General features: G+C 34.6%; 2 protein-coding genes across 4 annotated transcripts; one reads left to right on the top strand and one right to left on the bottom strand.

Moving 5' to 3' along the window:
- Window positions 1–4119: 4119 nt before the first annotated feature.
- LOC120206864 (heptahelical transmembrane protein 4-like) lies at window positions 4120–8444 on the bottom strand. The gene is made up of 5 exons (XM_039206439.1): window positions 8384–8444; window positions 8189–8272; window positions 7735–7998; window positions 6885–7179; window positions 4120–5070 (listed from the first exon to the last, which is right to left on the bottom strand). Exons 3-5 carry the CDS (start codon window positions 7992–7994, stop codon window positions 4417–4419), a joined length of 1209 nt encoding a protein of 402 aa, XP_039062370.1. The 5' UTR covers window positions 7995–7998; window positions 8189–8272; window positions 8384–8444; the 3' UTR covers window positions 4120–4416.
- Window positions 8445–10800: 2356 nt separating this feature from the next.
- LOC120206865 lies at window positions 10801–13591 on the top strand. Of its 3 annotated transcripts, none has more exons than XM_039206440.1 (3): window positions 10801–11491; window positions 12136–12323; window positions 12800–13591. In XM_039206440.1, the coding sequence occupies exons 1-3, from the start codon at window positions 10924–10926 to the stop codon at window positions 13475–13477; spliced, it is 1434 nt and encodes a 477-aa protein (XP_039062371.1). In that variant the 5' UTR covers window positions 10801–10923; the 3' UTR covers window positions 13478–13591. The 3 variants fall into 3 exon arrangements, with proteins under 3 accessions (XP_039062371.1, XP_039062372.1, XP_039062373.1); XM_039206441.1 differs by having other exon boundaries at window positions 10801–11482; XM_039206442.1 differs by having other exon boundaries at window positions 10801–11476.
- Window positions 13592–14016: the final 425 nt, after the last annotated feature.

The raw sequence follows: 14016 nt of genomic DNA on the forward strand, positions 1-14016 counted from the left end.
ATGAATCAAGAATGAGCAAAGTTTAGAATACCAATTCCGAGGTATCTGCTTCAGCCCGTACAAGGCTTTTTCCATCTTACAAGCCAGTCTTGTTCCATCAGTCAGCTTTTCCCAAATCCCAGAAATTGAACCATAAACACATCTTTATTGAGATCACCATTGAGCAGTGGCGGAACCATATGGGTGATGAAAGGGGACATGTCTCACCTCAACTTTTATGATTTAATTGTATTTATATTTTTAAAAGTTTTGAAATCATTAAAATTAAGCAAGCGTCACTCTTAAAATTTTTTAGTTTAATTATTTTTTAAGACATTATCAATTTTAAGATTAGGGTAAATTATATCAATCATCATAAAATTTTATTTTTCTCCCATATTTTACTCAATGTACTTTTAACTTTTTTTTTAATTAATCATTAAACTTTGACATTATTTATGTTTTGTTCATTCCACCGTTAAATAATTAGAAGTTATTACATGATACACAACATTAAAACCACGTTGGTTTTAAAAATTAAGTTTCTACCAAAATAATATTATTTTGCATATATAAAAATCCAAAATTTCTTTCATTTTCCTTGTTTTCTCTGACGAAAAGGTTAAACTGGAAAGAGCGATAAAAGCCTGAAAATGGTGAGTGGTTGGAGAAGAGCTTTTTGCACTTCTATTGCCCAGAACCAAGACAACCCAGTTTTACCAGAAAAACCAACAGCAGCAGCAAAGCAACGGCACCAAAAGCTCCAAGTTTGGGTGTTTCTGTAACCCATCAACGCCAAGGTTGCAATCTCAACACGTTTCAAGCTCAAATCTTCGTTGTGGAACCACTTCACAACCATTTTCTTCACTTCCCAATAGCCCAAGCTCCATTGCAAGACATCCATTTTCTCTAATCTTCTCTCCCTTAACTCTCCTTTCGATTTCTCCCTCCTTAAAATCATGGAAAGTGACAGAACATGCAAAAGAAAAGGATTTTCTACCCGACAAATCCACATTGTGGTAAACACTTAGGATGAGATTTTGACCAAAACAACTTTGAAATTGTGGAGAGAAAAAAACCCCAAGTACCCATTAATCCTATGATTGCTTACGCTATTTTTTTTAAAGAGAAAATAATCTGACTAAAAATATCTTATAATATACGATTTTAATTAATTTTTTTTTGGATTTGTCAAAATGATCAACTAAATCGCAATGCGATCGATAATTCACAATGCGATCGATAATTCGCAACGCGATCTTCGGTATCGCAAATCAGTTTTCAGATTCGCAACGCGAATTTCGACTATCGCAATGTGAACTTAGACTATCGCAATGCAAATATGTAAATCGCAATGCGAATATGTAAATCGCAATGCGAATATGTAAATCGCAATACGATAGTCGACTATCGCAATGCGAATATGTAAATCGCATTGCGATAGTCGAAGTTCGCATTGCGATAGATGCGAATATGTAAATCGTAATGCGATAGTCGACTATCGCAATGCGAATATGTAAATCGCATTGCGATAGTCGAAGTTCGCGTTGCGATAGTCCAAGTTCGCGTTGCGATTTATTCAAAATTCGTTGCGATAGTCCAAAATCGCAACGACTGGTGGTATTGCATTTGTTTCTTAAGAATTTTCTCTAAAAATATAATATTCACGCGGACGTGTCTTCGACACGTATTAACACGACCACGACCCGAGACGAGACGAGACGAGACGGACGGCAGCGGCGCGCGAGAGTCTCCCTTGTTCTCTATCACTCAACAATAAAGTGGGAAAGCCAAGCCTTAAATATCATTCCCAATAGTATTGCGAATTATCGATCGCATTGCGATTTAGTTGGTCATTTTGGCAAATCCAAAAAAATTGGTTAAAATCGTATATTATAAGGCATTTTTAGTCACTGAGGTTATTTTCTCTTTTTTAAATAGAGAACAATAAATAAATGTTTGATAAGCTTTTATTATATTTCTTTTTTTTTTTAATTTAGATTGGGTATTGTTAAGACGATAACAATCATTTTAATTCAGTTTACTTCATTTGTAATTGTCAAGATTCGAACTCTTAACCGCTTAAAGAGTCTAATATCTCATCTCATTATACCAATTGATTATTAGTATTACACTTCATAATTAAACATTAATAAGAAAACGATCTAGTGAGAAAAAAGTCAATCTAAAAAGAATAATAAACTCACTTTTAATGAGAAAAAAAAAGAATTAGATGACACCTAGAACTCGTAGATCAAACAACCCACCAAGAACTTGTTGATGTCAAAAAAGAAGATAGTCGGCATTAAGTAACCATTTGATGGCACCAAGAACTTCTTTTCTTACATGACCCTAATCTTGTCTTCTTCCAATGGCTCCACAGCAATAATCGATTTTCAAAAACAAAGAAAGAATTGACTTATAATTGAACATCATCCGTAAATTGCAGTTAAGATGTGGTTATTCTAACACGATGTTACATTGTGAGATTAAGACATCAAAGATGAAAGAAAATTTTATGCATGAATGAATTCCTTGACCATGCACTCAGAGGTCCCAACCGAAGAACCCTTTCACTGTAAATCCGGACCAAAAACATCAAAATTAAGCAACCTATTTAATTAAAACCTATTAGATTTCAGTAAAACATACACCATGCATGTAATAATAAGTTGATAATCAAACAATCAATTTAAAAAAAAACAAAAATGGGGAAAAATCAGCAAATAACACTGAATTCAACTAGAAAGAAAAATAACACTGTAAGCATTCACCAAAAGGAGATGATTTGTAGTAAAGTTGAAAGTTGACACATACAAATTTATCTTATTTTGACACGATATTTTTTTATCACATCATTTAAAAACATGGCTGTCTTTCTCAAAAACAACCAAACCATAAGATTTTTCATTGAATAAAATTTTATATTTCAGCCAGGTTAGAGGTTGCAAAATTTTCAAAGACATGATTGCCTTTCTAAAAATAATGAAGATTTAATGTTTGAAGCTTGAAAAAGAAGATAATGATTTGGAAATATTAAATCATAAGCAACTGTGATATAAAAAAATAAATAAATGTATTGTTTGCTCATTTAATTAAATAGAAATCATGGATAGAGTGGTGAACAAAGTCCATAAATTAATTTTTCCACTGGATGAATTTACATATAACATAATTTTGAAATGTTCAAACTTAAAATTTTCTCATATATATAATATTTATTAAGTGACCTATATGGTAAAAAAATTCTCTATGAAAATTTTGTTTCTAGAAATTACTTTCGAGTATGATTAAAAATAAAATTATTTTTATAATATAAAAATGTATTTGTGAAATGAATTATATTAATATTTATAAAATATAACATATTAATTAAAAAATAACTTATAACTTATTTTAAAATACATTAATTTTATGTTATAAATATATTAATATAGGAATATATATATCAACAATACAATAAGTTAATAACTTGACCTCCTGATTAGGTATTGGATTTTCCATCCTAAAGGCCTAAATTCAAGTCCCAACACGTTTATTTTCTAATTTTTCATCTTTGTTAGATGAGTCATCTTATTGATCATAAAATATGCAAATATCATGAAATGTAAACAATATCAAACAGTGACGGATGCATGAAACTTTGAAGGGTTCAATTGCATACCTATTATTTTGAGGAAATTATTAAATATAATTTAATATATTAAAGGAAACAGGGGGATTTGCATACCTAATTTTTTAAAAAATTACATCATTAAAATTTTAGTTATACCACTGATATCAAAACATGATACAGCCATCTACACATCACCAAGCATGCCTCTAGCTCATAAAAATCATACAAACATGCAAAAGTCACCCAAATATGAAGAATTCAACAAAACAATAGAGAATGGTGCAGAACCTACAATTTAACGTACAAAACACCTTCCAACCTTCAATCTTCAGTCACCTTGTCGTTACCTTTGCTCCTCGAGGGTTCTCCCACTTCCTTGATGGGACAAAAGTAGGGAAAGTGACTTAAAGCCTTAAAAAAGTTACAAAAAGACAATAACAGGCAATTTTATAGGCTACCCCCACCCCCCAAAGAGAGAAGTTCTACTTGGTATTGTAATAAATCAAATTCTACAGGCTTTCTCATGTATAATTCGACTTCAATTATTGATGTTCAAGATGTATATTAATACAGAGAAATTAAATCCTCTAATACACTGAGGAACCTCGCCTCTGCCGCATAAGTATAGGTATTTGCACGTTCATAACATAAATTGATGGTTCTTAGACTTTCCAGACAGAGATACATGAAAAATATACACTAACAATGGATTTAACACAAGTTCCAGCGGCATAATTGATCCTACATCGGTCAAACTAGAAAGAACATTCAAACAGGGGAAGGCTCCTTTCACTAATCAATTATTCCCAAGTTTCAGGTCTTTAACATCCATGTATGTCCCGCCATTTGAGGTAAACCAGTCCTGCGCGATAATGAGTGTATGCCCCGGCAAGAACCAAGATGTGAAAAAGCTGGTGGCTGTGCCCAGCGATGTCAAACTTTCCAGGCATCCACCGCTCAGGTATCCTTGCCGCATAGATCAAAGCTCCAATACCATAAAATATCCCCATCAGAACCTCATACCCAGTTGTGTGAAGTGCCTCAGGCTGATTCCAGAACAAGATAAGTTTGTGAAGAATGGGTGCTATTCCTGACATACCCATTCCGAAGAAGAGGGATGCACGGATGGTGCGAAACTCGGGATTCTGAAACACTGGCAATAAGGAAAATAATATCGTAGCGACTCCCAAGATCGTTATGAATCCCAGATAGAGGTTACAGAAGAATGGATCGCACATGAAGGAGTAATACACCGGTGGATAGAAGGAAGTAGATATGAGAGCCGCAATCCCAGCATAGTCTAACCTGAGCATGATATATGATAGACGCTCAGAGTGGCAAGAGAGAAGGTGGCATGTGCTGCTAGCTAGCAAGCAGAACATCGCACCACCCAAGAAAGCAAAAAAAGGCCATCGTGTAATTGGTCTCATCATCAGGGGTGGTATTATGTTCGCCACATCCTCCTTCACACTTTGCTGAAATTAGAAATATAGAATGTGTTAGCTGCATGAACCTCCCAGATGCGCAGTCTGACCATTGGAATTAAAAGAATAGACATCACTGCTTCAACTTTCCACAATTAATAGGTTTGACAGTTCTCAGGAAGCCAATGATGACACATGAAGCGTTCATGCATTTACATTTCTCTTAAAACTACGACACTATGGATCCACCAGTAAAATATGCCAGCTGCAGAAAATGTGACAAGATTCAAACACCATTACGCTCGTGTTTTCCTGACTCTTAAGTGCACTCCCAGTAAGATCGTATATACATGCAAATACTTGAGAAAATTTTTAATTATCACCAAGGTGGCAAATGATTCAACATTGCAAGGACACTAACTAAATATTCCAGATATTGTCTTTAAAACATTGAAAGTTACGGTACAAAAAATCTGCAACACAAAAGCTACAACACAAATATTTACCATATAGGTTGCTTATATATTAAAGAAAGTTTCCGAGATAAATAAATCCTTAAAATTTCCATAGTCTTTGCTTACCAAGAGAACCCTTTACCGAATCATGATATCCATGAAGTAGAATCCAGAAATCCAATATCAACTACTTAGCACCTAAGGCTGCAATCAAATGCCTTCGGCTGTATATAAAGGTTCTAGAGTAAACTTTTCAGGGGAAAGTAAACAAACAAAAAGACATAATTTGATGCCCACAGGTCCTTGGGTTGTTCACATTTATTGACCCATACGATCCTTCTACAAAACACTATAATACTAAAACTTTATCAATGAGTGTTGGGATTTTAATTCCTTGAAGCAAAACTACACTGTCAACAATAGGTCAGAGGAAAAGATCTCTTTATGGACTTTCGGAAGTATTAAAACAACTCAGAAACATGATTCGCATATACAAGATATGTCCATCTAGAGACAAGTTCAAGGAAGGGCCCCACCCTGTGACAAGCGAGTATAAAAAAAATAATGATTAAAGGTCGCCACTTCCCCAACAAGCCTACTGTTCCTTGATACCTTCCTTACCTAGAGCCTTAAAACCTTGCTGGCACCAGCATTTTCTAGTTTTAAAAATTGTGTGATATTCACTGACAAAGAATCGAGTGTCAACATTTCATATTAGGCTAAGCCTTTCTCCATTTCTATAATTTACACCAGAATTCCAGTTAATGGGATACCAGATAAATTCTGGCCAAATTTACTGAACAACTTATCAGCTATTATGGCACTACTTTTGTTGATTTTTTTTCCACAAGACCTTCTGACTGCTCAACAGTAAAATCTTTGAAAGATCTGCAAACTAATTAGTAATTAATTTATCAACCGTTAGCTGGACCACTCAGCTTTGGATTTAAAGCTTAAAACAAATTCAGATTCTATGTCTCTAAAGATATAATATGTCTGTAGTGTCATCTCCTAACAATTATGGAATACTAGTAAGATTTACTACTAACTAGTAAATTTATGGATTCTTTACTGAACTTCCCAGTTAGCTTCAAACTGCAAAGTTAAGATTTATATAGGCTTTTTACTTAAAAATCCTCTTCTTACCTTTGTAACAAAGTCAGCAGTGTAGCCAATAGATGCAAAACATCTATTTATAAACCAGATGGAGATAATAAAGGTACCACATGAGGAACATTTTAAACACCACAAAATTGAACATTTAAGAACACATCAGAATACTAAAAGTAGTGTCAGTCAAGTTATTCCAAAAAAGGAAACCATCTCAACTAAAACCTCAAGGATATAAGTTCTGAATTTGGAAATTTCTTATGATTTATGAAACAGATTATGAAGGGTATGGAACGTTACCAGAACACAAATATCGGTGTGATTTCCAGCAAAGAAACGCTCAGGTAAACAATTGTATAGAAGTTCCCTGAGATGCCAATGTGAGAGGGACAGTAACTCCTCCCGAAGTTTGTGCAAACCGGGGATATTTGTTAAGGAAGACAAACATGTCATTAATTCTGAATGCAATTTGTGTAAATCAGTCTTTCTCAATACATCAGGAATATGCTGCAGAGAGTGAAGATCAACAACCTTTGGAACCTTCATTGCAGTGTATATCGTAATGGAAAGGAAAATAAAGAACCCGATCAAATGCCTGTAAAAGGTAACAGCCATGTTCAATATATCACAGTACAAAAGACAACATATGGTCAATGATCTGATAAAGCAGTTACAACAATGAGAAAACAAAGACAGCACTTCAATTGGTCATACCATGAAAATACTTCACAAATTAAAGCATGATTATGGCAATTTCTATAGTGAATTTCTAATATTTCTCTTTCCAATTCTAAACAGAAAGGCTAAAACACCGTTAACTAATCCGGATAAAGTTAAGCATAGCACTCCTTTCACTTAACATAATGTAAATCCTCTTGAAACAAATACACAAACAAACACACAAGTACAACCAACTAAATATTCCCATATAACCCACAAAAGAAATAATTATTCAAATCTCTAAAGAACTTAGGATTTGCCCAATGAGGTATATAATTTCAGAACTATTTTTCATTCAGTGCATGAAGAAATAAAATCACCCAATTTACTGTCAACTACTGCATTAAACATTTAAACATGAAAGAATTCAACAAGAACAACAACAAAAAAACCTTAAAAGTTACCCTAAGGACTTAGTAAAGGAACTTACGTCCAAACATTCAAGGTTTCATTGTGAATTGTGAAGATGCTAAGCAAAACTTGTTTCATTGGCCATTCTGATCTATAGTGGCCCACGACATATTCATTGTCCTTCAAATATCCAGGCAATGAGTGGTACTCAACCAGCTGATACTTAACCTTTTTCCACAACGTCTTCCCTTTCCCTTCCTTTGAACAGCTCGCTTTAAACTGTTCCATCGTTTCGGTTGCCATATTTGTATCTTCACAAACTTGTTCCACACTGCCCATCTCTCTGGATTCAACATAAAACATTTCACCGACTAAAAAACAAACACAAAATTCACTTAAAGGGGATAAACCCAAGTATCTTCTATAAAAATAAAATAAGATAAAATCTTCAAACATTCCAACAATTAAAAAAAAGAAAAAGAAAAATTCAACAAAAAGGAAAGAAAACGTAAATATAAAGAGAAGATGGGTACCTGAAAATTGAAGAATCGCCGGCTGAGAATGAAAACCCAGACGAGGAATCTTTCTATAAATACAGAATTCTCAGGCGGTGAACTCTAAAAAAGCAAAACATATAACGTAAAAGACAAACACCCAGATGTTAGTTTTGGAAAATAGTAAACAAGAGAAGACAAAGAAACAGGAAAGGAAGTACGAGAAAACCTAACCGCTAAAATCTTCCCAGAAAGCGAAGGAACAAATTTTTTTTAAAAGATATATTGAAGAATGAAAGCGTATAGACGTATAGTACTAGTTCTGAAGGAAAAAAAGAAAATCAAGAAAAAGAATCAGATTCGCTGAAGAGATGCGGAGATACCGAAAGTTGTTTTGTTTCATAGTAGTTGCGTACGTCACGCGGCGTGGCGCGTGATAAATTTTGCATTTTGATAGCGATGGCAGGAATTATCGTTTTAGTTTAATAATATATTTAATTTAGAATAAGTGCCCAACTAAGTTTAATTTAAATAAGTGTCCAAATTATAATTTTTTATTTGAATAGAAGCTTATAATATTTTTTGAATCATTAAGGTAATTAACATTATAAGACCATTTTAATTATTCAGGACTTCATGGTCATTAGTTTTTCTGTAGAGTGATACATATTATAATATGATAAGTTTGATATTTATTTTTAAAAAATATATTAAAAATATTATTATATTTATAAAAAAAATATAATTTCTTTTAAATTACAAAAAAAAAATCAAAATCCCTAAAACTATCAAATCTTAACATTAATTTGTCACAACCATTCTTTTCGATTACGACCACCACCGCATACATAATCTATGTTATCATCCTAGTTATATCACGTTAACACTTCGATTTGATTTGTCTCGAGTATTTATATTATACGATTCTTCCTGTAATTTGAGATAAAATCCCATATTAATTTTATTCAATTTGTTTCGACTTAAGTTTTCTTTTTCTCTTTCATGAGAAATGTAATTTAAAGGATCATCGTGAAAGCTCTTCCTATCATCATAGATTAGACGATAATTATAAAATGTAATTTTATATATGTCTTAGAACGTTTATATTCTCTTATGCCTGGTGGCTAACTCACACACATGATTAATCATTGATTACATATTGTTTATCAAGGCATACTTTGGGGGCTCGTTTCAAAATTCAAAGATATACGTGAAGATTGCACAATCACCCGTAAGATCACAAACGTTACATGTAATGGTAGATAATTTTCTCGTATAGTCCCTTAAAAGCTCATTAGGTCTCTAGGCCACACAAAATGATAGATCTGTTATCCAAACACTATCTGACAAAGATTAGAGATAGTTGTACCTTACAAGTGTCGTGAGTAGGGAGTCGTATCAATTTTTGGCATGCTTTACATTTCAACTCTTCGGAGGCCCTTGTAATATCTATATAGTTCTTGGGACATGTGTTTAGTGGGGTCTTTGGTCCATCATTGATCTCCTGGGCCAACATCTATATAGTTTAGGAAGCTTTTAGCACATTAATTAGGCCTTTACATGATTCTTATTTGCTTTATCCTTTCTTGCTCTCTTGGATCAACATGTTGATACATATATTCAATATTGTTCCCTTTAATTAGGCCTGAGGGGGAACTCTATCTCTGAATTATTTAGATGAGTGAAGGCATGCTCTTGCTAACTCATCTCTTTGACATTGGAAGTTCTTTCTTCTTCTTCTTCTTGCCATCCATTTCCTTGCATCGGAAAATTATTAGCTCTTGAAGAGTTTTCTAGATTAACTTTTATTGTTGTTGGTTTTGCTACTGTCACTTCAATTGAGCCGCTCGGGAGGTTTGGTACTGTGTATGAAGACTTTGCAGCTCGTTTCGCAAGTTATGATAAGCTTAGCAATTCGTCAATTCATACATGACTTGCTATAGTTGGTCGAAAAATTAAGCACATCAAGGGGATTTTAAGAAGAAGATGAGAGATAGTGTTGATTATCTTGCTCTTGGGTTCATCTCAATTATTTTTTTTATCAAAAGGTGATCGACGCTCACTGCATTAATTGTTGATGGGTGAAATGAGGTTTAGTGATTTTTTGATAATTCTCTTCTTATGGTTCGGATGGGGAGCCACAAATGATGATTGGTAGAAGAGAGAGAAGAACATGAACGATGGAAAATCAGATATATAGAGAGATTCTCTTTCTCCAATCTTACATGATGATTTATATACAGACCTTTAGTGTTTGTGTTAGATTTAAATTGACGAGATTACTTGTAAGATGTCATGATAAATAGACATGATTGTCGATAGACTTAATTGATAGATTAGGTAGACTTATCAATGATAATATTAAGAAGCATAATTGATCGATTAATATAGAACCCTGAATAATATACAATTTAAAAAGGGGTAAAATCCTGAAAAATTACAGTAGAAGTGTGACTTACGCAGGAGCCAGGAGGTATAACAAGCTTTAAACCTTCTAACCTGCATGGGCTTAGTTTTCGTTTGCTTGCGGAGAAACTGGAAAGAAATGGAAGGGAAATCAATAGAGGCTAGACTTGGGCCTTTAGATAATTTAATTTTTCTTTTGGACCCAAAATACAAAACTGAAATTGAGCTTTAAGTGCCATTTCAGAAAGAGTTTTGTTTGCCACTACCCACTTCTATATCCTCTGCTTATCCTTTCCAAACACTCCTCCAACTCTGCAGATTGTACCCTAAAACTTTGAGCAGAAGAAAAGGGAAAGGGGAAAAAAATAATGTCGTGGTTAGCTAGATCCATTGCTAACTCGCTGAAACTCGACGAAGAAGATGATGACTATACAAATGCTGCATCGAGTCCGAGAACCGCACCCGACTCAAATTCCGGTCAATCTTCGCCGGATCCCAACACTCCACGTGGCGTTAAAGAAGACATCTCCGAACTCACCAAAACCGTAACCCGCCAATTCTGGGGCGTTGCCTCTTTCCTGGCCCCGCCGCCACCGACGTCATCCAACCAACCACTCGATCAGACTGAGAAGGAAAACTCACCCCGACTGCCGTCCGATGAGGAATTGATAGCGGGAATACGAAGCGATTTGTCGGAGATTGGCGGGAGATTCAAGACCGAAATCTCGAAGCTGTCTAAAAATATTGCCGTCTCGGAGTTCACTAAGATCGCTTCGAATTTTCTTCAGTTTGGATCCGAGGAAGAGAGTCTTGAAAGATACGATAGAGCAAACGTTGTCGGTTTGACGGAAGAAGTTGTGGCCTTGGCTAGGGATATCGCGATGCATCAAGAAACTTGGCTCGATTTTCCCGTGCCCGATGGTGATGGTTTGGATTGTATTTTACTTTATAATTTACTCTAATTTTCTTTCTAGTTTGAAAAATTCTTCCTGGGAATTGGGATTTCATTCGACTGACTTTGATTACTGATTATTGCTCCACTTGCTCTATGCTTTGTAGTTTCTCAATCAGCTAAAGTTTGTAATCTCTATGAAATTTAGCTGAACCCCCCCCCCCCCATATAGTAGGCGGGTGAACAATCTTGTCTGCTTTTTGTTGCTCGGTGTCCTTGATTGCTGAATGGTGGTAAAGCAATTATCAGAACTGCTCACCAGTCTTATGTGAGACCATTCTGTATGATATTTACTGATTTTTTTTTTAATTTCTGTGTCACACTGCGATTGATTTCTAATTGTGAATAAGAACACTTTGGAGTATAAGGTATAGTACTTGTGTTATGCTTTCTTCTGCTTCGTGGTGATACTAGTGACTTCCTTTTTGCTCATTCTTGGCACTAAAAAACATATCTCAAACTCTTGAGAAATTGTTTGAATATTTTGACTTCAAGCTGCACTTGATGGCATATTCCAATGTAAATTTATTTTCCCCAGTATTGGCACTGTTTGCCTTAGTTATACTTGGAATGTTTTGGATATGAATCTGGCTGATTACGATCATTCTTACATTTAAAAAAAATCCAGATTTTTACATGTCTGATGCACAAGAAGAACATGCTTTAGCAATTGAACGTTTTGCACCAAGATTGGCTGCCCTTAGGATTGAACTTTGCCCGGGATATATGAGTGAGGGTTGCTTTTGGAAGATTTATTTTATACTTCTACATCCTCGACTCAGTAAACATGATGCAGAACTTTTGTCTACTCCACAGGTAAGCTCATGGATCCTCTTGTTTTCATTAGTTGAGTCACCAATTTCTGTGATTCAAACTTGATGGAATGTTGTCAAGGAATCACTTTAGGAATTTCATCTACCAACTTCTGAGAATGATACTAATGCATATACTTACAAGTAAAAGATGCAAAAAAAAAATCTTCAGTGAAAGATGAAATTAGAAAATCGACTTGTTTTAAGCATGTCTTTTTCAGACTTGAATATAATTTTTCACCCATTCTCTCTCTTGAGAAAAATATTCTTTTATAATTCTTCTATGCTAGCTGCACTGACTTTTCCTAGCAGTTGCCATCTTTGTCTAAACATATTGTTTTGCAGGTCCTCGTCCTCATCTTTCTCCTTCTAGTTACATTTTCATCTCTTATGCACATGATTTCCCTCGTGATTTAGTTTCCTTCACCCCTGTTCCTCATTCTGTTTTTTCAAATTTAACTGTTAAATGGCCTACATCAGGTAATTGTAGCAAGAGAAATGTTACTGCAAGGGTTACAATATCAAGAAAAGATGAAGGTTATAGAAGATCATTCTGAAAGGGTCACTTCGCAAATGACGGTTGATTTGCCGTGTGAAGAGTCTCTTTCTGTGCCTTTTTCAACTCAATCTCAGGCAATGCTACTTAAGGCATCTGGAAATGAAGACCATGCTATTGCTATAGCTGTTGAAATTGAAACAGAGAAGCTTCCAGTTCAGAGTGCTGAGATGCAGGTTGTTGACAAGTCTGTCATTGAGGAAGAGCCAATGGAACAGATTAAACATCAAGACTCAACATCTGGTTCGTCTGGAGTTTCTGTTGAGAAATTTGAAGATGATGCCGATGACTGGTTAAAAGAGGAAATTTCAGAGGTAGGTAACAGGAGTGCTACCACAATCCCTCTTGGAAGTGACGAGGATGTTTCATTCAGTGATCTTGAGGATGATGATGTGCCAATAAGTTACAAGCAAATGATATCTTGTTCTGATTCTTCGACAAAAGAATCAAGAGATTGGGTGCAGCTTGGCAGGAGCTCTATGGACTCGGTTAAAGATGTTAGCTGTGTTGGTGATAAGCATCCTGGCTCTAACCAGGTAAACGCTCGTAACCCTGAAACCAAGGAATCAAATGATTGGCTCGATATAGAAGAGAGAATGTGAACTCTAAACCTTTGAGATATTTGTAAGCCAGATTCTTCTGATTATAGTCTTGTGAATACCATGTGTATCATTTTGCCAGCCCAATTAAAGGCTCTGGAAACTTTGTTTTGTACATAAAGCGGAGGTACAATTGGATAATTATATGCTTATTCATGTGCATTTGTGTCTAATAAATTATGTAATTGCTGCTTGATATGAGGGATGCGCATGCTAAACATTTGGAGCTGTAGTGATTGAAGTTACTATGAATCTTTGTGGAACAATGCTAATAAATTATGTAATCAATATTGTACTTCATAATTTTTAAGGTTTGTTTGGATTAGTACACAAGAATTACAATAAAAATATAACTACTACTTACTAGAGTAATAATTACATCATCTTGTAAGTTAACAAGGTACAATTTACACAGTTTAACAGGATTTACTAATTTTAAGAAAATATGAGTGAAAATTTACAAGTCATTAATTCGTCTCTAAAAATATTAGAAGTATAATTGCGATTATTTAATTACGAACTCATAAATTAGATACATTATT

This window comes from Hibiscus syriacus, unplaced genomic scaffold, assembly GCF_006381635.1.
Source record: "Hibiscus syriacus cultivar Baekdansim isolate YM2019G1 unplaced genomic scaffold, ASM638163v2 tig00014064_pilon, whole genome shotgun sequence".
NCBI lineage: Eukaryota > Viridiplantae > Streptophyta > Magnoliopsida > Malvales > Malvaceae > Hibiscus > Hibiscus syriacus.

Coding starts and splice junctions, on each gene's coding strand:
- LOC120206864 (XM_039206439.1), bottom strand. CDS start 7,994: ATGGGCAGTGTGGAACAAGTTTGTGAAGATACAAATATGGCAACCGAA. Junction 7,180..7,734: donor GAAACCTTGAATGTTTGGAC/GTAAGTTCCTTT, acceptor TACCTTTTACAG/GCATTTGATCGGGTTCTTTA. Junction 5,071..6,884: donor ACACCGATATTTGTGTTCTG/GTAACGTTCCAT, acceptor TTCTAATTTCAG/CAAAGTGTGAAGGAGGATGT.
- LOC120206865 (XM_039206440.1), top strand. CDS start 10,924: ATGTCGTGGTTAGCTAGATCCATTGCTAACTCGCTGAAACTCGACGAA. Junction 11,492..12,135: donor CGATGGTGATGGTTTGGATT/GTATTTTACTTT, acceptor AAAAAAATCCAG/ATTTTTACATGTCTGATGCA. Junction 12,324..12,799: donor AACTTTTGTCTACTCCACAG/GTAAGCTCATGG, acceptor GGCCTACATCAG/GTAATTGTAGCAAGAGAAAT.